At 36.3% G+C, this 22,320-nt stretch overlaps 2 protein-coding genes across 2 annotated transcripts; both read left to right on the plus strand.

Moving 5' to 3' along the window:
• The first annotated feature begins 609 nt into the window (after positions 1-609).
• LOC110701478 (MLP-like protein 31) lies at positions 610-2,505 on the plus strand. The gene is made up of 2 exons (XM_021879128.1): positions 610-896; positions 1,932-2,505. Exons 1-2 carry the CDS (start codon positions 806-808, stop codon positions 2,210-2,212), a joined length of 372 nt encoding a protein of 123 aa, XP_021734820.1. The 5' UTR covers positions 610-805; the 3' UTR covers positions 2,213-2,505.
• A 15,234-nt stretch (positions 2,506-17,739) lies between these two features.
• LOC110702058 (MLP-like protein 34) lies at positions 17,740-19,254 on the plus strand. The gene is made up of 2 exons (XM_021879703.1): positions 17,740-18,118; positions 18,389-19,254. The coding sequence occupies exons 1-2, from the start codon at positions 17,932-17,934 to the stop codon at positions 18,466-18,468; spliced, it is 267 nt and encodes an 88-aa protein (XP_021735395.1). The 5' UTR covers positions 17,740-17,931; the 3' UTR covers positions 18,469-19,254.
• The last annotated feature ends 3,066 nt before the right edge of the window (positions 19,255-22,320 follow it).

Consider the following 22,320-nt stretch of genomic DNA (forward strand, 5'->3'; position numbering starts at 1 on the left):
CATATACAAAAATCATAGCGAAAAGAGAGTGAGGGATAGCTCAAGTGGTTAGAGCTTCTCTCCCGATTTCAGGAGATCCTGAGATCGATTCTCACCTCTGTCTTTGTGGCTCTCTAAATACTAAAAAAATTAAATAAATAAATAAATCATAGCGAAAATAACAACCTGCGGTATTACGCTGCCCGAGATTCACACTAGGATTCAAATAAAATATGATTTAATTTGATAATTCATTTATGTAGTTATTAGCTTGGAATGAGAAGTGTTTGCTCTAAATAAAAAAATAAAGGAAGTATGTTTTTCTTATACTGTATATTTATTATTGGTATAGTATTAATTAGATTCCAAGCCAGGCCATCTGCATCAAATTTATAAAGGTTCAAAGTGTAAACAGCTTTACAAAAACGTAAGAAAAAAATTTGATTATCCCATATATTCATTTTATGCCTATTCCCTTAACCATATAATATAGGATCTTCTTTTTGAAGAAATAAAGGGGAATCAAACAAGTTAAAGGAGTGGTTCATAGTGATACGCACAACATTCTAGAGAGTACATCTCTTTATCTTAATTTGCGCCTTTAACTCTTCTATTTAAACCTCAGAACATAACATATTTTATATGTTTGTTAAAGAATAGAAAAACATAATTAGATCAAGAGCAAGATTATTTTTATTAAGAGATAGAAATTAGAGAGAGAAAAAAAATGTCTCAACTTCAAAGGGTTGAACGCCAAACTTAGCTCAAATGTGATGCAGACAAGTTTTTTGAAATTTGGGCTCACAAACCATTCCTTGTACCTAAAATGTGCCCTAACAAAATTCAAAAAGCTGAGCTGAATGAGGGGGAGTGTTGGGATAGAGTTGGTGCTGTCATAACATGGAATTATGTCATTGGTAAGAACGTACATCTTACAATAAGGTTATGTTTAGTTCACCTTATTTATACTTGTCTGATTTGATATTAACTTATTATATAATATAATTTGACCTAAACTTAATTTTTTTAATATTTTTAAACTTAATTTTTATGATGTTTTGATCTAAACTTATTTTTTTATCTGATCGGTCTGAACTATTTTTTTTTCTTATAATTTTATTGTAGTTATTGCCTGATTTGTCCAAATTTTGATTTAATATATATGCTTTATAAGGAATAACATATTTCAAATGGGGTCGTAGTATTAAAGTGTATATTTTTTTCCATATGTAATTTTCAGAATTTTTACATTACGAAATTAAAAATATTTAGCAATAAAGTCGCATATGAAACTATAAGTATGACATGAACGTATTTTTCTAATATGATTTGAAATAAATAATAGGGTCCTTAAATAAGGTGAGCTAAATATAGCCTTACTGCTGCATAGCTTACCGCAATAATATATAGGATTTGTGAAGTTAAACTTATTATTTGAGCAAATATTTGCTTAAAAGTATTTCTTAAATTATCAGATCGAATTAAATCATTATAGAGTACTCTATACTTCTTGTTTGTATGTGTTTACATATATATTGCTAAATGTTAAACAATCAACTCAACCAAAAGTTTAAGTTGATAGTTGAAGCCTAGAATCGATATATACTTTATCATGCGAAGAGCCCTTTGGACTTGAAATGTGGATGCGGCATGGGCCCCCTCATACCCAGTGAGAAATATTTCACTTAAAAGTGGAGGTAGATGAGATTTGAACCCGTAACCCCCTATGTGTCACGCACGCTGGCTCTTAAATCATGTTAGAGGACCAACTCAATTAATCAAAAGCTTAAGCTTATGGTTGAATTCCATGATCGATATATATACTCTATCACTATATATACCTTTAGAATTCATGAATTTTTTTTTGTTTGTGAAAATGATACTATCAAATATTATTACGAACAAGATAGCTAGTAATGCATAATATTTCTAAATATGCCTCTGATCCACAGATGAAGTCGGGGAACGAGCAATCGTGAAGACAAAAATTGAAGAGCTTAACGACGAAAACAGGTGTGTAAGGTACAGCCACCTTGGTGGAAAAATTGTGGAGAAGTACTACAAAGAGACATTAATATCCAAGATTCAATTAACTCCAAAGGATGAGGGTTGTACTGTAACTTGGAGCTTTGAGTATGAGAAGATGAACGAGAATGTTCCAGAACCTGATATTTACGCCAACTATCTTCTTGGCGTTGCTAAAGATATCGGTGCTTCTCTTTGCAATGCTTGATCAATGGCATATATGCCATTTATCTTGACATAATGCATGCACAATTTCGGTGTTGATTACGTACTATATACGAAGTACTACCTCCGTATCCGCTACCGATCTTAAAATATCTATTATATGTTAAGTCATCCGCTACTCGATCTTAAAATATCTATTATTACTACAAAAATGTTGATAATGGTGTTTATTGCCATTGTTGGTTGTATGTTATTATAAGGTTTATACATATCACATGCATGTATGCCTGATAAGCTTTTATAAATAAATAAACTCTAAATCTTTTATTGTAAGTGTTTAACATTGGCTTAACAATATGGAGTTCTTCTTATGTTCATGTAAATAGGGATGGTGCTTTTTGTAGTTAGACTTATGTTGAGTCCCTTAGGTTTTGATTGATAGTTTTGAATGATGACAAACAGCTAAGGGAAACAGGTCCTTGAAAGTGTTCGATACAGTTGGGGGAACCAGCTAACATAGAACACTGTTTCCCCAGACAAGTTATTACTTACATGAGTTTTCTTATTGAACTAACTTGTCTTTATACAGGGAACAGTTATATGATAAAAGTGTTATGTACTGGTAGGGAACCAGTATGTACTGTTTCCATGGTTGCTACGTGGTACAGCAGTCACTTACTTTATATTGTGCATTAACCTTATTGATTGTGCAGAATATAAGTTGATTCCAAGTCTTGAAGCAGATAGGACTTTCGAAGAGATTGAAGAAAGTTCCATTGGTTACAATTGAGGTTATCTAAAGAAGGTTTTCAAGACTTGAAGTTTACATGAAGGAAGATCCACATCAAGAAAGAGCTTTTTAGGATCTTCATGTAAATGCTCCGTAGTATGGTTTATTAATGGATATATAAAGTGCTTTAAATATATCGAGCATCGTTGTGAAATTTGGTACAAGGATTGGAACAAATTTCATAACATGTTCAAGTCAGGGAACCAGGTCTGGGGACCAGGTTAACTGATCAGGTTATTAGAGCTGCGATTTTAAAAAGATTTTATAAAAAGATTTTTTATTGAAAATTCAGTTTTGAAAATATATCTTGGCAGCTGTAAATAGATGTGATATAATCTTTAAATACCTAAAAACTAGGAGTAATTATCTTGAGTTGATTTTATCTTATAATAGAATCAATTAAAGATAAATACTTACCTAAATCATGTTTATCTTATTGGCATGATTTATGGTAACTAGGGTTTCGGTTTTCTAAGACTATAAATACGATCTATTCGCTAATAATCAGAATAGATCTCTCACACGCATAAAAAGGAGTTTTTCATTATTGAGAGCAAAAGCACTAAATCCATTATTGAATCATATACAAGAGCATCTAGTGTTTAATATTTTCTCTACATTAACTTTTGAGAGTTAGATCATTAGAGAGTTTTGATCTTGTAATTGAGTCTTTGGCAAAGAGGCTAAAGGCTGGGTGAGTGTTTGTGAGTTCAAACACGTTTAGAACTTACGAGTGTAAGTTGAGAGCATACTCGGAGTAGAGTGTGGGGTTTGCTGGTTCCCGGAGTAGGGAAACAGCAGAGTGTTCTTTGTCTTTGTTTTTCGGAGTAGATTAATAAAGAACTTAGGATAGGAGGACGTAGGCCTGAGTTGGCTGAACCTCGTTAAATTTGTTGTCTTCTTTATTGCTTATTTATATTCCGCTGCATAAGGGAACCAGCACAACTGGTCCCTTAACCATAATTCGAAAAGAAGCAAAATTAGCCAACGATTACTTAACACTCAATTCACCCCCCCCCCTCTTGAGTGCCCATTGAACCTTCAATTGGTATCAGAGCCTAAGCTTCTCGAAAGAGTAACATCTAGAGGAGTTAAGAATGAGTACTCAAGAATTAAGTGCAATCGGTTATGACAACAAGTCACCCAAGTTTAATGGAAATAATTATGCTTGGTGGAAGAACAGGATCCAGAATGTTATCATGGGTATTGACTATGAATGCTGGCTCGTAGTTAAAAATGGTCCTAATATCATTCTCAAGACAGATGTTGAGGGGAACCAGGTTCCCAAGAAAGATAGCGAATTGGTCACTGCTGATTACAAATTGCTGGAGAAGAATGCTAAGGCAATGTCAATACTACAACAAGCAATAGGTGAGACCGAAACAAATCGTATATCTGGCTGCAGTAGTGCTAAGGAGATATGGGACACCCTTGAATTTGCGTTTGAGGGAACCAGTGAGGTAAAACGGTCTAAAATTGATTTAATCATGTCTAAATATGAATTGTTTGCCATGAATAAAAATGAAAAAATCAATGATTGCTTTCGTAGGTTTATGACTATTGTAAATGATCTTAGATCTCTTGGTAAAAATTTATCTGACGAGGATCTTGTGAGAAAATTATTGCGTAGTTTAACAGATGCATGGACAGCCAAGGTAACAGCAGTATACGAAGCAAAGGATCTGTCTACCTTGTCTCTGGAACAGCTGATTGGTTCCCTTATGACTCATGAGATGTTGATTGACTCTAAGTCTGAGAAGGAACCAGCAAGAGGCATGGCGCTTAAGGGAACAGTAGAAGATGATGAAGATGAAATTAGCATGATTGCAAAAAGATTTTAGAGATCTCTTCGAGATCAAAGAAAGAATTTCAAAGGTAAGCATTTTAAAAACTATAAAAAATCTAACTCTAATTCTTCTTCTACAGGATGTTTCAAGTGTGGAGAAAAAGGACATCTTATTCGAGATTGTCCTAAGTGGAATGACAAACAGTCTAAATCCGGAGATAAACAAGCATACAAGAATGCCATGATAGCTTCCATGTGGGGAGACTCTGACTCAGGGTCAGTTGAAGAAGAAGGATCACCCAACTCAGATGTTTGCCTAACTGCCTTTACAAACATCAAGGAAAACAGCACTGGTCCAGGAACCAGAGGGGGAACCAGTACATTCAACAAATGCTTTATGGCAAAGAAGGATGTACTACATGAACGCAAGGTAAGCTTAGAGCAAATTAGAGAAGATATGCATGAATATGATAGAGAAAATATGCTTGCTTGTATTGATTCCTTACTAGATGAATGCTATAAACTAAGTGAAACATACATAACTTGCAAAAGAGAATTAAAAGAAAAACGTGGTGAATGTAATATTGCTATTGCTAGTTGTGATCATCTAGAAGGAGTCTGTTATGAACTAAAAAATCAAGTAGCAGAACTAGAGGTTGAATTGGACAAGTGTAAAGTGGAACTAGAAAAGGAAAGATCGTTTGAACCAATTGATGGTGAAGAGGATCTGACCTCCTGGTTCCCTAGAGACTTATCAACCACTAGTGATACTCTTGATTTCTCAGTAGCTATAAGTAAAGCAAATTCGTGTACTAGAACTTCCTTGTTGAAGGCCTTTGAAACATTGGCTTACAACCTGGAAAACTCTCACAAGGAAATTGCTTCACTTAAAGCTGCACAGTTCACTGTTTCCCCTACAGGTACCAGTGTAGATGTCAGTAATACGATTGATAAGTATGAAAGTAATATTTGTGATTTGCATGCGGAAATCAATCAACTGAAAAAGGACAAGCAACCAGTGGTTGTTGACATGTCTATTGACTCTATGGTTTCAAAGCTTAATCTACAATTCGAAGCTTTAAAAAGTAACTTTGATTTTCTTAAAGAGAAAAACGAATTGTTAACTAAAACACTTGAAACCAGAGAAAAAGAACTTAATGATAGTCATAGACATGTGGACAAATTATTGAATGCTCAAGAATCCTTAAATTACCTGACTTCATCAAGAGGAAACAGAGGAAAAGTTGGTCTTGGTTATACTAGACAGAGAACCAGGACTAACTGGTCTCCCAGAGAAACCACCTGGATCAAAGAATATCAACGAGGCAAGTATGTCATGACTAAAGAGATGCATGTGTGTTTTCATTGTGGTAAAAATGGACATAAGATACATGAATGTCCAGCTAAGAAAATTAGTGCTAATAAGAACAGCAAGGGTGTAAAATATGTGTGGAGAAGAAAGGATCAACAAGATGTTAATGTTGTTGAAAAGGGACCCAAGTATGTTTGGGTTCCTAAAACTAATGTTTGATTTGCTCTTGCAGGCTAGAGTGAAGGGAGACACCTATTGGTATTTGGACAGTGGTTGCTCAAGACACATGTCCGGGGATAAAGATCAATTCCTTTCACTAGTGGCCTTTGATGGAGGAAGTGTCACCTTTGGGGATAACAGCAAGGGAACCATCACTGGTTTAGGTAAGGTTGGTAAGACACTTTCTAACGCAATAGATGATGTTTATTATGTTGAAGGCTTGCAACATAATCTCTTGAGTATTTCTCAATTATGTGACAAAGGTAATATAGTTGAGTTTCAAGCCAACCTATGTCACATAGTTAACTCACAAACAGGAGAACTTGTATGTGAGGGAACCAGGAAGCATGATGTTTACATCACCTTCTTAGATAAAATCCCTCAAGACAAGTCCATCTGTTTGAGAGCTGTTTCTGACAATAATCAATGGATTTGGCATAAGAGGTTTGGACATGCTAGCCTAACACTTCTAAACAAACTTAAAACACGTGACTTAGTTGTAGGCCTTCCTAACATTAAGTATGAAGCTGATAAAGTTTGTTCTGAATGTGTAAGGGGGAAACAGGTCAAAATTTCTTTTAAGTCTAAAACTGTTTTGAGTACCAGCAGACCCTTCGAACTTGTACACATTGATTTGTGTGGTCCCATGAGAGTACAAAGTCGAAGAGGTCATAGATATGTCTGTGTTATGGTTGATGATTATTCTAGGTACACTTGGGTAATGATGTTACACACAAAGGATGAAACGTTTGAAGAATGGGTAACATTGGTGAAACAAGTGGAGAACCAGCTCACCCACAAGCTGGTCTCGGTAAGATCAGACCATGGTACTGAATTTGATAATGCTAACTTTATTGATTATTGTAGGGAACATGGAGTTAATCACAACTTCTCAGCCCCTATAACACCTCAACAAAATGGTGTTGTAGAAAGGAAGAATAGAACTCTTGAGGAGATGGCGAGGACGATGCTCATTGAGAGTGGTCTCCCAAAGAGTTTTTGGGGAGAAGCTGTTGACACTGCTTGCTATATATTGAATAGAGGTCTCATTAGACCAAAGTTAAATAAGACTCCCTATGAACTGCTTAAAGGTCGAAAGCCCAACATTACATACTTTCGCATTTTTGGATGTAAATGTTATGTGCATAATAATGGGAAGGACCAGCTTGATAAATTTGATCCTAGAAGTGATGAGGGAATCTTCCTTGGATACTCTTCTCACAGCAAAGCATATAGAGTCTTTAATAAAAGGACTCTTCGTGTTGAGGAGAGTGTCCATGTCATTTTTGATGAATTTAACATGTCTTCTGAGATTGCGCAGGTACAACCTGATGAAGTGATTGGATTGATGGATTTCACGGGGAACCAGTATACTGGTCCCACGGATGAAGTGCAAGAAGATCTAGGCCTACCAAATACTCCACCAGATGATAATGATGAAGTGCCTAGAGAAGAAAATGAAGATAATGAGGACTCTGAAGGGGAACCAAGTCCTGATGGTTCCTCAAATAATAGACAGGTAATGAGTTCAGGGGGAACAGAAGAAGGTACCACCCTGAACCTGAGGTAAGTAATGATAGAGGAAACAGCATGAATGTGAATCCTCCTGGCTCCTCAGAAGAAGGAGAGATCCACGAACATGCTGGTTCCCAACTTAATGAGAAAGCACAAAACAGTCTTAATTTTAAAAGTTATAGATATCAATCTTCTCATCCCACTGATCAAATAATTAGTGATATAAATAAGGGGATTCAAACGAGAACAAATGTTTTTCAAAACTTTTGTGCTTTCTATTCTTTCCTGTCTAATGTAGAGCCTACTGACTATAAAATGGCATTGACTGATCCTGATTGGGTACTAGCTATGCAAGATGAGTTAAATCAGTTTCAGAGGAACCAGGTTTGGCACTTGGTTCCCCGTCCCAAGGAAAGATCAGTCATTGGCACTAGATGGGTCTTTAGAAACAAGTTAGATGACCTTGGTACTATAGTCAGAAACAAAGCAAGGCTAGTGGTGCAAGGGTACAATCAACAAGAAGGAATTGACTATGATGAGACGTTTGCACCAGTAGCTAGGCTAGAGGCTATTAGGATTTTAATTGCTTATGCTGCTCACATGAATTTTAAGCTGTTTCAGATGGATGTAAAGACTGCCTTCCTCAATGGATATTTAAAGGAAGAAGTATATGTAAAGCAGCCACCTGGTTTTGAAGATGCACTGTTCCCCCAACATGTGTACAAGTTGGACAAAGCATTATATGGGTTGAAACAAGCTCCGAGGGCTTGGTATGAAAGATTGTCCAATTTCTTGATGGCAAATGATTACAAGAGGGGAACAGTAGACAAGACCTTGTTCATAAGAACCAGGGGGAAACACTTGATTGTAGTACAAATTTATGTTGATGATATTTTATTTGGTGCTACTAATCAGGTTTTATGTGATGAATTTGCTAATCTTATGCAGAGTGAATTTGAAATGAGCATGATGGGAGAACTAGGATTCTTCCTAGGGTTGCAGATTAAGCAAATGGATGATGGAATAATGATCCATCAACAAAAGTACTCAAAAGAGTTGCTGAAAAAATTCGGCATGGAGAACAGCAAAGCTTATGATACACCTGTTCCCCCATCTACAAAATTAGATGCTGATCTTAAGGGAAAAGATGTTGAAGCTTCCCTTTATAGAGGAATGATAGGTTCTCTACTTTACCTAACAGCTAGTAGACCTGACATTGTGTTTTCTGTTGGTTTGTGTGCTAGGTTTCAAAGCAATCCAAAGGAATCTCACTTGAAGGCTGTTAGAAGGATACTTAGGTATCTTGTAGGAACAACAAATCTGGGATTGTGGTACCCCAAAGGCAGTACCATTGATCTTATTGGATACACAGATGCAGATTATGCTGGTTTCTTAGTTGATAGAAAGAGCACATCAGGTATGGCACACTTTCTTGGCTCTTGTCTAATTTCATGGGGTTCTAAAAAGCAAAATTCAGTGGCCCTATCCACAGCAGAGTCTGAATATATAGCTGCAGCTTCATGCTGTTCCCAGCTACTGTGGATAAGGAACCAGCTGAAAGATTTTGGTGTTATTTATAAAAGTGTTCCTATTTTTTGTGATAACACTAGTGCAATCAATATTTCAAAGAATCCTGTGCAACACTCCAAGACAAAACACATTGAAATAAGACACCATTTTTTAAGAGACAATGTGGAAAAAGGATTGGTGGAGATGTTGTTTTGTAAAAGTGAAGATCAAATTGCTGATATCTTCACAAAGCCTTTGTGTAGAGAGTCTTTTTGTAGGTTAAGAGTCCTTTTAGGTCTAGTTAGATTTTAGGTATTGGCTTCAATTACTTCCTTCAATGATTGGTTAGAATGGTATTCTCTTGTATAGTGTGTGTACATACTTATGTTGATATCTTTCAAGTGTTGTGTAGATGGTTCAAAATCTCAAAAGGATTGAGAATCATTGTTGTAAGAAACAGGTGAAATCAGGCTGAATTGCCAGAAACAGCGTGACATGGTTCTATACAGGTACCAGCAAAGGGAAACAGCAGACCAGCTCTGATATGTCATCCGATAATATCTTTTATTTTCGGAAGATTACTATAAGATATTTCCTTTTGGAAGGAATTTATCTTATTTCAGTTATTTAATCCCATATAAAAGGCAAACATATCATATGCCTTATTTATAGTTGGTTGAGATAATTATGGTAAAAGATAATTACCAAATTTTTGATTTCATTTTAAAAAAAAAAAATATCCTTTACAGTTGCTTTTTATTGGCTCAACTAACTCTTTTCTTTCCTTCTTCTCTCTTTGTGCTTCATTGTTAAAAATATACACTAACCCTTTGTGCAGATCATTAATCATCATCACTCGAAATTCTCTCTCTCTCTCTCGTATGCTTTAAATTCATCATTGTTCATTCGGTTACTGTTCACTCAAGGAACCAGCTCAGTCTCAGGGGGAACATCAGATGGAAGCATAAGTGTCCTTAAGCCCGAAGTTGGAGGAAATTCAGAAAATTCAGAGTGAAGAGGATGAAATAGAGATTGTTGGTTATTATGAGGAGACACCCATTGCTAAGACCATGGTACGAAGTAGAGTAACTCAATTAAAGAAGTTCACTGAGAAGGTGCAGGAGGAACAGTCCATTGACGCTGTTCCAGGAACCAAGAGAAAAAGGGTACCAGCAAGAACCTCCTTGCTTGATTGATGTGATGCTAGTTTTGCACTCGTTATGCAACAAGGAGAACATTCTGAATCAGTACATATCTCTCATGATTTCTTAAAAAATAAAAAAATAAAAAAAAATAGAGGAACCAGCAGGTCAGGAAGTGGTTCTGAAACAGATTGGAGAACCATGAGAATATTCTTAGTAAGATAATGAGATTGGTTCAAGTAGAGCATGATGACAAGGTTGAGTGGGATGAAGAGGAACCAGATGATGATGCAGAAGATGTTGCAAAGTTCGAGGAGGAGGAAGGGAACAAGAATGATGATGAGGAGTGATGCTGTTTCTGTTCTTGTTTCCTCACCCTCATGTTTATTCTAAAATAACTGATTTTGTTGGTCTGTCTACTTCTCTCCATTCCATGAACTTTCTTTTTGGATGGATTTGGGCTTCTTTGGTTGAACTTTGTTGGCTTGTATGAACTACTAACTCTGCTATGGTATGAACTGTTTGACTAATCTCTTTTTGCAGCATAATGCTTGAATGGTGGTTGATGCCATTGTATGGATAAGCACATTAACTTGTGCACATTGCTTTTACTTGTGGATACTTTTTAATGATGCCAAAAGGGGGAAGTAGTTTGAAGTTGAAGCCTAAGGTTTAGCTAGTTTAGATTGAGTCAGTTTGAGGTTTAGCTAGTTTAGATTGAGTCAGTTTGAGTCTTTTTATTTCGTATTTTCTATTTTCTGTTTAGGGGACCAATTAGCCTAACTGACTTGTTCCAAAGAGTTTTGAGTCCTTGAAGTTTTTGACGGTTTTCTTTTTGAGCATGTCCACAGGTTCAAGAACTTCAAGAGTTTGTCATCATCAAAAAGGGGGAATTTGTTGAGTCCCTTAGGTTTTGATTGATAGTTTTGAATGATGACAAACAGCTAAGGGAAACAGGTCCTTGAAAGTGTTCGATACAGTTGGGGGAACCAGCTAACATAGAACACTGTTTCCCCGGACAAGTTATTACTTACATGAGTTTTCTTATTGAACTAACTTGTCTTTATACAGGGAACAGTTATATGATAAAAGTGTTATGTACTGGTAGGGAACCAGTATGTACTGTTTCCATGGTTGCTACGTGGTACAGCAGTCACTTACTTTATATTGTGCATTAACCTTATTGATTGTGCAGAATATAAGTTGATTCCAAGTCTTGAAGCAGATAGGACTTTCGAAGAGATTGAAGAAAGTTCCATTGGTTACAATTGAGGTTATCTAAAGAAGGTTTTCAAGACTTGAAGTTTACATGAAGGAAGATCCACATCAAGAAAGAGCTTTTTAGGATCTTCATGTAAATGCTCCGTAGTATGGTTTATTAATGGATATATAAAGTGCTTTAAATATATCGAGCATCGTTGTGAAATTTGGTACAAGGATTGGAACAAATTTCATAACATGTTCAAGTCAGGGAACCAGGTCTGGGGACCAGGTTAACTGATCAGGTTATTAGAGCTGCGATTTTAAAAAGATTTTATAAAAAGATTTTTTATTGAAAATTCAGTTTTGAAAATATATCTTGGCAGCTGTAAATAGATGTGATATAATCTTTAAATACCTAAAAACTAGGAGTAATTATCTTGAGTTGATTTTATCTTATAATAGAATCAATTAAAGATAAATACTTACCTAAATCATGTTTATCTTATTGGCATGATTTATGGTAACTAGGGTTTCGGTTTTCTAAGACTATAAATACGATCTATTCGCTAATAATCAGAATAGATCTCTCACACGCATAAAAAGGAGTTTTTCATTATTGAGAGCAAAAGCACTAAATCCATTATTGAATCATATACAAGAGCATCTAGTGTTTAATATTTTCTCTACATTAACTTTTGAGAGTTAGATCATTAGAGAGTTTTGATCTTGTAATTGAGTCTTTGGCAAAGAGGCTAAAGGCTGGGTGAGTGTTTGTGAGTTCAAACACGTTTAGAACTTACGAGTGTAAGTTGAGAGCATACTCGGAGTAGAGTGTGGGGTTTGCTGGTTCCCGGAGTAGGGAAACAGCAGAGTGTTCTTTGTCTTTGTTTTTCGGAGTAGATTAATAAAGAACTTAGGATAGGAGGACGTAGGCCTGAGTTGGCTGAACCTCGTTAAATTTGTTGTCTTCTTTATTGCTTATTTATATTCCGCTGCATAAGGGAACCAGCACAACTGGTCCCTTAACCATAATTCGAAAAAGAAGCAAAATTAGCCAACGATTACTGAACACTCAATTCACCCCCCCCCCTCTTGAGTGCCCATTGAACCTTCAACTTATCTTATAAGTCCTCAATACATCTCTTAAGGCGAACTTTGTCCTAGATAGAGGTAAGCTAGCACACCAGCCAACCAGGTACTCTTGGGAACCAGATGATCACCAAAAACAATTGGAGTCGATTCCTGAAATTTCGAAGCCGGGCTTGGAACTAGTTAAAAGAATCGGTTCCTAAAATTTTGAAACCGGGCTTGGAACTGTCGAGGACTAAATTCGGGTATCCAAAGTTATACTTCATAATTATATATACTACATGATGTTAAGAAAATACAAATTCTAGTATCTTAAATTAATCGTTTATTTCATTTTAAAGCTTTAATAATTGCATTTGTTAACAGTTTTAGGCTAATTTATGTTTAGGAAAATGTTATATAGGCTACATATAAGGAACTAAAATTGAAAAAAAAAAAAAATGAATAGCATTAATTACATTGATTCATGCGTGATTTTATCATACATTCCTAAATTAATACAAGTACCAAATTAGGATATATATTAAATGTTGTTCTTAGCCCTAAGAATTACATATACCCTAATTTTTGTTCAAGATTAATTAGTATGCCTTTTGGGTTTCACTTGTTTGGGGGTTTTTTATGTGTCCTACGGGAGAGTTACAATTTCCTAGAATGCTCCTTCCTTCGCCTGTACCTGCACAAGTAACGGAAAACTCCGGCTGGGGCTGGGGTGTTCCGCCTCCGAAGATTAAGTTAGTCTCTTTCTAAATGTGGAAATAAGACAATAAATGCTTCTCGATTTGAGAGCGTTTTGCAAAGGGATTTGTGTTTTGTTGGTTTTTGGGAAAATGATTCGATTCCCATTAATGAGGTCTGCCCTTACTATTTATAGTAGGGGAGAGCTGTACCTCAATTAGGGTACAAGGACACGTGTCGCAAAGGGATTGGGCCTTTGCTGACCGTTGCAAGCTTGACACGTGGCAGGCCTTTATTGGGCCACGTGTCTTAGGGTATTTTTACCTTAAACATCACTAATTAATTAAATATATTGAACATATATATTCTTTTAAATGCATACATTAGTATTTATTGAATAAGTTGGATACCCAGACAGTTCTAGAAAAGTTGGAAATTAGAACCACACATATTTCGATGGCAAAAGGTTGGAAATTGAAACCAATTGATTGCAATTGAGAGATTATTATATCACTAGGCGAAAAATGTAAATCCGCACCGGTTCAAAATCCCCCTTTTGCACTGGTTTTGAACCGGTTCGGATTTGAGGGATGCTAAAAAAAACACTTTTCGCACCGGTTCAAAATCGGTGGGAAAACTAAGAATTAGCACTAGTTAACCGGTGCTAAAAGTAAGTGCCACGCTTTTTGTATTTTGGTTTTAATTACAATTGGCGGCGGTTAACCGGTGCCCATTATACCTTCAAAAAATAAAAATAAAAATTGCAATTTTTCCACTCAAAATTCATCAGACAATGAACCCAGAAACCCAGAATCGTTTCCCTAAAAAAAAAGAAATACCCAAATCATAATATACATTAATCACACACACACACACACACACACACATTCATCAAATAAATTGTTATTTTACAAATTATAAAATAATAATAAAAAAAAAAAAAAAAAAAAAAAACAAAACAAAACAAAACACCAAAATCTTTGAATCTTGAATCTTTCTTCAATCAAGGAGTCGCTGCAGTTGATTTTTTTTTTTTTTTTTGAAGGAATACTACCTGCAAAATTGTAACGATAGATTAGAGAAGAGATTAGAGAGAAGAACGGGAGATCCCAGAAAAAACCAAAAAAAACCCAGAAAAAACCCAGAAACCCAAAAGACCCAAAAAAACCCAGATTTTAGAAACCCAGAACCCAGAAAAAACCCAGAAATAATCGAGAAAAAACCCAGAACATAAAAACCGATACACAAAGCTAAAGAACACAGAAACCCAGAACCCATAAAAAACCCAAAAAAAACCCACAAAAACCCACAAAAACCAAGAAAAAACCGAGAAAAAACCTAGAAACGCAGAAAAAATCCAAAACCCAGAAACCGAAATGCAAAGCTAAAGAACCCAGAAACCCTAACCTCAAATTTCTGATTTTTTAATCGAAAATTCAATCAAATTTGTTGTGGTTGACAGCTGCGGCGATGGTTGTTGTGGTGACGGCGGCGGCGATGGTTATTGTGCTTGGTTTCGAAATTCGATTAAGGCAGGTGGTTGTTGAGAAGAGGAAGAAGAACGAGAGATCAGAGAAGAACAAAGAGATCAGAGAAGAACGAGAGATCAGAAGGAAGAGAAGAAAAAAGATCAGAGAAGAGATGAAAGAGATCAGAGATGAGATGAGAGAGAAGAACGAGAACAGAGATGAGAGAGAAGGAGAGCAAAATAGATGCGGATGAAAAAGAGTTAAGGGTTTATAAGATTAAAGAGCCCGGATTTTCTTTTTTATAAAACTAAGGAATTAGCACCTGTGAACCAGTGCGAAATCTCTTTCTCCCCTTTTTTTTTCTTTTTTAATCAAACCAGTGCGAAAAAGATAATTTTGCACCGGTTTGGTTGGAACCGGTGCGAAAACTCTATTTTCCAATCCCGCCTATTTTTTTAGCACCGGTTTTCATAAACCGGTGCACATTGTGCGGTGCCTATTTCATTTTTTTCTACTAGTGTATACACTCGGGTGCACTATACATCCATGAGCATTATGCTCTCATTTTGATGATTGTTTTTCATTTAATTATCAAATGAGCAAAAACTAATTTTCTGTTAGTTAGGTGCACGGTACACCCGGGTGTGTATAAAATATTTCAATTGCGATTGGTAAATAGTTTTCTTAACTGGAATGAAACCGCAGTATTTTGAAATCACCAGTTACTAACTAGCTAGCTAATTCCAATAATTCTGATTTAAAAAATTACCCAATTTTTGCTCACTATTAATTGCTTAGTCCTAGATCGAATTTGGTCGTACGTGTTTCATTTGTCTGATTTAACTTTAATCTAATGATCTAATAACATTCTTATGATTTCATTTGTCATGATGCTATATAAAATAATTTTATTGCTTGCAGAAAGCTAAATCTGCAATAGGGAAAGGCAAGGCGGCTATGCTATGTTACCAGAGAGAAACTGTAAACTGGCAAAGAAGGTTGTGGCTGTGGTGTATCTTCAGCAACTGTAAACTGGTTTGGCCACTAGAGAGGATATTCTGAAAAACTACTTTTGTATAATATGATGTAGGGTTTTTGAAAGAGGGTTATATTTGTCCTTTTTGGCGTTCCCCTTTAATGATTACGTTTTTTATTTTATTTTTTTATTTTTGCACATTTCCCTCATACACATGGATATGCAACTATCCTTATTTATCAAAATATTTATATACTTTCAATGCTATTATTCCTATTTACAAAAATATTCACATACTCACAATACAAATATTCCTATTTTCAAAAAGTTAACAAAATGACGTATTACTTGACATATGTGATATTTAATCATTTTTTCCACTATCTTTCTTCCTTATTAACCGTGTAGAATCAGTAAACGTAACTTTCTTTCAGGAACGAAGGGATTAATATCTTTAATTAAATGAAATAAACATTATAAAAACATACCCTAAATAGAAATGGTGCAATCAGGGGCGGAGGGAGGGCACCTGGTAGGGCACGTACCCACTACCAGGATTTTTTTATTTTATTTTATTTATTTATTTATTTATTTTTAAGCATTAATTTTTTTTTTTTTTAATTTTGATATATTTTTTTTTTTATCTAACAAGATTTGCACACAATTAACCACTGTAATTTGCTAGCGGGTCTAGTATTTTTAATCCTAGCAAGTTAATACAAAGTACTTTAGATGCATGTGTGGATAAGTATTGTGATTAAAATTATCTATGCCTTTTGTTTTACATTAGATTGTCCATTTTGCCCTTTTTAAATACTAACTCTATGTAATCTTTAATCATGCTAGCTAGTAATGAGTGAGCTTCCTTGATTGTAACAATATAAATTGATACTCCGTAATGATAATGTAGATTTTCCCTCATACTGAAATGTTATTACTTGTCAATGTTGTGCTCACTTTTGTTTATTTTAATAGTAACGGTGGTTCATATTTTGCTCCATGTTTGATAATAATTATTTTATATAATGATATTTCTTCGTAATGGTAGTCTATGTTAATTGGCTATTTTATTTTTTTAATATTTAATGTGATATCGAATTATATTATTTGATTTATATTAGTTGGTGGTGCCCTACCAACGTTAATTTATAAAATTTTGGCTCCGTTACTGGGTGAAATTAATATGCAATTTTCTAAAAAGAAAAATGGTGCAATTAAAAAAAAAAAATAAAAAAAAAAAGGAAGTATATCATTAGCTGAAGGGAGCAATATTATTAGCATTATAGCATAACTAAGACTTGGATTTAGGGTTTAGCTTATCTCAATATGTAGACCTTTACCTCCAAATCATAAAAAAAAAAAAAAAAAAAAAAAAAAAAAAAAAAAAAAAACTCAAATAACAATGCATCATACACTCTATTGATGCCTTTCTACTAGGGCAAACAAATATCTGATGCAGGGAGTCGTATTGATGATATTATAGCTTGATCCCAAACACTTGGAGTCTTGGATGTACTGGATCAATCTCCTTGATTTTGCATCATGGACCCACTTTATGTGAGAGCTTTATTAGTCAAATAGGATAATAAAAGAGGGACGGAGGGAGTATGATTTAACACAGCTCTTTATAAAATAAAATTATTCCCTTATACAATAACGTAGATTTTTGCCTCCAAGTCTTTCATTTCTATACTTTTAAATAACATATACTCCGTATCAAATAATTCAAAGTATTTATTCCAACACCTACAATATGATCAAGTTGGTCTTTGGTCCTGCTTAAATATTATATATGTGCATCAACGTATATAGCCAATGTAGGGTCTAAGAGCAGGCATACATCTTCTTGATAATGCAGAATTTCTCTTTCGAAGAAATGATGGAAAATGAATTTACAAATTGATCAAAAGGAGTGGTTCAAAGTGACGGAATATTTACCGACCTCTTAGCTTTTTTCTATTATATAAGACACCTTTGCTCTTCCTTACCTTCCATCGATCGATCAACTCGACCTTGAGATATTAGAAATTTGTTCAATCACTAACAGTATTTTAGTAGTGTTCTAAGGGAAGAAATGGCTCAGCTTCGAAGTGTTGAAGGCCAAGTTGAGCTCAAGTGTCATGCTGACAATTTCTTTGATGTTTGGGCTGGCAAAGCTCACCTTATTTCCAAAATAAGCCCTAACAAAATTGCCAAAGTTGAGCTTGTTGAGGGCGAGTGGAATAAGGTTGGTGCTGTCATTAGCTGGACATATCTCATCGGTAAGTATTATATCATACACGTACTGACTTACTTAATTGATTGGTCCTATACTAGTTGTATGTATTTTATTCACTTGACTTTTACTTGATAACTCGTTTATATATATTTTATTATTCGAACTAACATAATCATAATAAAGTAAGAAGTGCACGTGCTATACCAATATATATAATTATATATCAACATCTCCAAACATTTTATATATATACTACGTATATAGCTTTATAATAAGTGCTACAAATAATTTCCATCTGGATTTGCCACTGCAGATGATAACGGTGAAACTTCATTAATTTCCGCCAAGACAAGAGTTGAAGAGCTGAATTTCAAGAACAGGTCGTTGAGCTAAAATATCCTTGACGGATATGTCATGCAAAGTTACTACAAGTCCTTCAAGCCCAAGATGGAAGTCATTCCACGGCGAGGGCTGCATTATGAAGTGGAGCATTGAATATGAGAAGATGAACGAGGATGCTGCTGAACCAAAAATGCACGTTGCTTTATCACTCGAGCTTGCAAAAGAAATCGATGCTCATGGTTGCAGCGCTTGATGATGAAGATAAGCCATTGCGCATGCTTTCACGCTTATGCATGGTGCATTACATTGACGGAGTATATTACAAGTTTACAACTAGCTGCCTTACTATAAATAATAAATGGGCAAGCCATGCTATATTTGGCTATTGTTAAGTGAAAAAAAAAATAAAAAAAAATAAAATCGAGCGAATGAAGAAGAACGAAGAGCTGAAGAACAAACTAGAAAATGAAATCAACTCCGCAGAAGAAACGCAACGAGCTATACATGCTCTGATACCATGTTAAAAACTGAAGTTCGAAGCTCAAACAATCATCAATGGCAGAACCAAGGTGATTTCACCATTGAAGCTTTGCACAAATCAGAGATGAAATGTAGAGAGAGAAAAGTGTTTGAGAGAAGTTAATTTTTGTGTGATTTGATTAAGAAGAAATAATGATAACAGCTGAGTATTTATACAAGAAAGTAAATAGCATAATTTCCTCAACAAATTAGTATTAGTTGTAACAAACTAGTGAGCTGGCAAAGTTTGTGTTTGTTATAGCTGATTTTCTCTTTACTCTGCTTCTAAACTGTTCTCAACATAACTAAAATTTTAATTCTAAGGTGTTGATAAGTATATTAGGTGACTCGTACTTCGTAGCTTTGTCCGCCCGATCGGGCGGACATTGCCCGGTCTGACCGGGCGGAAGAAGAAGAGGTGCCTGGCAAATTCGTTGAAGAAGCTGCTCTCGCGCCCGACCGGGCGAGCCTTCGCCCGACCGGGCGAGCCTTCGCCCGATCGGGCAGACCTTGCCCGGTCTGACCGGGCGGTGGGGGTTGGATACGTTGAAGCATTCGTATGGAGTTTTCTTCTCGCGCCCGATCGGGCAGACCTTGCCCGGTCTGACCGGGCGGAGAAGGAAAAATACGGAACGCGGATTTTGCGGTTTTAGGTTATCTTATTTTATTATCTTTTTGCCCAAGTATCTTTTAATTAGGGATTAATATAAAACCTCCCTAATATCAGTATTAGGGTTAAGAGAGACAGAGTGAAAGCCGTTCTTGAGAAATACAAGAATCATCTTTGTAATCTTTGCAGTTTATAGTGAAATCATTCGATCTCGGTGCCCGTGGACGTAGCTATCACATCGATAGTGAACCACGTAAATTCTTGGTGTTGTTCTTATTGTTTGCATTGAATTTCTTTATTGTTTTCTTGTTTGTTTACGACCTTTGCTTCCGCTGTCGCACAACAATTGGTATCAGAGCCAGGTTCAATCCTTGGAGAGTTTCTTGAAGATAACAATGGCAGGAGATTCAACAATAAGAATTGAGAAGTTTACCGGGAAAAATAGTTTCGGGCTATGGCAAATTAAGATGAAGGCTCTGTTAAAACAACAGCAGATATGGCGTCCGTTGGCTCCAAAGAGTACTACTTCGGAGTCAGGAGACGGACCGACTGACTCGCAGTTAGAAGTTATGGAAGAGAAGGCACACTCTACCATATTACTTAGTCTTGATGATCAAATCATCACGGAGGTGGCTGATCAGGAAACGGCGGCTGGATTGTGGCTGAAGCTGGAGTCATTGTATATGACTAAGTCGTTGACCAACAAATTATTACTGAAACAGCGGTTGTTTAGCCTCCGGATGCAGTCAGGTACTTCCTTACGGGAACATCTAGAAAAACTTAACTCTATTTTGCTTGATTTACGTAATTTAGATGTTAAAATTGATGATGAGGATGCTGCGTTGATTTTACTTGTATCTCTACCGTCTAGCTTTGAGAATTTTGTAGAGTCTTTTGTTGTTGGTAAGGATTCTATAACCTTAGAAGAAGTGAAGGCAGCACTTCATACTAGGGAACTCAGAATGAAAGCTACGAGTGATAATGGGGATAATGGTAGTGGGTTGTTTGTTAAGTCCGGAAAGTCTAAAAAGAATAAGGGGTTTAACAAGGGGAACAATGCTGGGTCGGGTGCTGGAAACGGCAAGGATGGATCTAGTAAAACTACTACTAAAACATGTTATTACTGTAAAGAACCGGGTCACTTTAGGAATAATTGTCCGGTGAGGAAAAACAAGTCCCAGGCTGCTGTAGTTGAAGAGAAACCGAATGAGAGCTATAATTCAGAGGAAGATTTAGCATTAGTCAGTTCTGCTAGGTCTGATGATTTATCTGATAACTGGGTTCTAGATTCGGGGTGTTCGTTCCATATGTGTCCACGTCGAGATTGGTTTGATACATATGAACCTCGCAATGGGGGTATGGTTATAGTCGGTAACAATGCTCCATGTAAGGTCACAGGTATTGGTTCCATGAGGTTGAGGACTGTTGATGGGCGGAGGTTAACTTTGACTAATGTACGGCATGTTCCTGCTTTAGGAAAGAATCTGATTTCATTGGGTACCCTGGATGACTTGGGGTACAATGGTGTGTTTTCAGATGGGGAGTTGTGTATTTTCAGAGGTTCTGAGTTGGTACTTAAGGGTATCAAAAGGAACACCCTCTATGTTTTTGAGGGTGTTACACTGCCTAGTTCTGCGGTTTGCGCATCTGTATCTCACCAGGAGATGACTAAGATTTGGCACATGAGGCTTGGTCATATGGGGGAGAAGGGGATGCAGCTATTGTCCAAGAGGGGTCTTCTATCCGGGGTCAAGGTTGCCAACCTTGAATTTTGTGAGCATTGTGTGTTTGGAAAGAAACACAGGTCAAAGTTCAGCAAGGGTGCTCACATTACTGATGCAGTGCTCGATTACATCCATTCAGATTGCTGGGGTCCATCTAGAGTTGAAGGTATGGGAGGTTACCACTATTTTGTGTCATTTGTTGACGACAAGTCCCGATACACATGGCTTAGGTTGCTTAAGTCAAAGGATGAGGCCTTCAAAGTTTTCAAGCAATGGAAAGCTTTGGTGGAAAATCGACAAGGAAGGAAGATCAAGAAGCTACGAACGGACAATGGGCTAGAGTTTTGCAAAGACGAGTTTAATCAGTTCTGTGCAGATGAGGGTATAGGTCGGCATCATACTGTCAGGAAGACACCACAGCAGAACGGTGTAGCAGAACGGGTTAATCAGACACTGCTAGAGAGAGTTCGATGCATGCTCTCTAATGCAGGGCTTGGGAGGAGGTACTGGAGTGAAGCTGTGTTAACAGCTTGTTATGTCATTAATAGGGGTCCTCATTCTGGAATTGATTCCAAAATTCCGTTTGAGATCTGGAGTGGTAAGTTGCCTAATTTTTCGAATTTGAAGATTTTTGGTTGTGTTGCTTATTATCATGTTATTGAGGGTAAGCTGGATCCACGAGCCAAGAAGGGGTGTTTTGTTGGGTACGGGGATGGTGTGAAGGGGTTTAGAATTTTTTCACCTTCGGAGGGTCGGGTCATTCTTAGTAGGGATGTTACTTTCGATGAAAACACCATGTATTCAATTAAAAATGCAGAGATTTCAGATTTGAGAAGGGAAGGAGACAATTTATTACAGACAGATGGGGTACTTGAGGTACATCAGTCTACCATTGCTGATTTACCTCGGGTACAATATATTGATGATGATGCTGATGTTCCAGTGCCGGGTACTCCTGAACCTGAGATTACTCCTACTCATTCTAACTCTGGGGATGAGGTGGAGCAATCTAATCAGGGGTCATCTAGTCAACCTGACACCATTCTTGAG

This window comes from Chenopodium quinoa, unplaced genomic scaffold (assembly GCF_001683475.1).
Source record: "Chenopodium quinoa cultivar QQ74 unplaced genomic scaffold, ASM168347v1, whole genome shotgun sequence".
Taxonomy (NCBI): Eukaryota; Viridiplantae; Streptophyta; class Magnoliopsida; order Caryophyllales; family Amaranthaceae; genus Chenopodium; species Chenopodium quinoa.

Coding starts and splice junctions, on each gene's coding strand:
- LOC110701478 (XM_021879128.1), top strand. CDS start 806: ATGTGCCCTAACAAAATTCAAAAAGCTGAGCTGAATGAGGGGGAGTGT. Junction 897..1,931: donor AACATGGAATTATGTCATTG/GTAAGAACGTAC, acceptor TCTGATCCACAG/ATGAAGTCGGGGAACGAGCA.
- LOC110702058 (XM_021879703.1), top strand. CDS start 17,932: ATGGCTCAGCTTCGAAGTGTTGAAGGCCAAGTTGAGCTCAAGTGTCAT. Junction 18,119..18,388: donor TAGCTGGACATATCTCATCG/GTAAGTATTATA, acceptor TTGCCACTGCAG/ATGATAACGGTGAAACTTCA.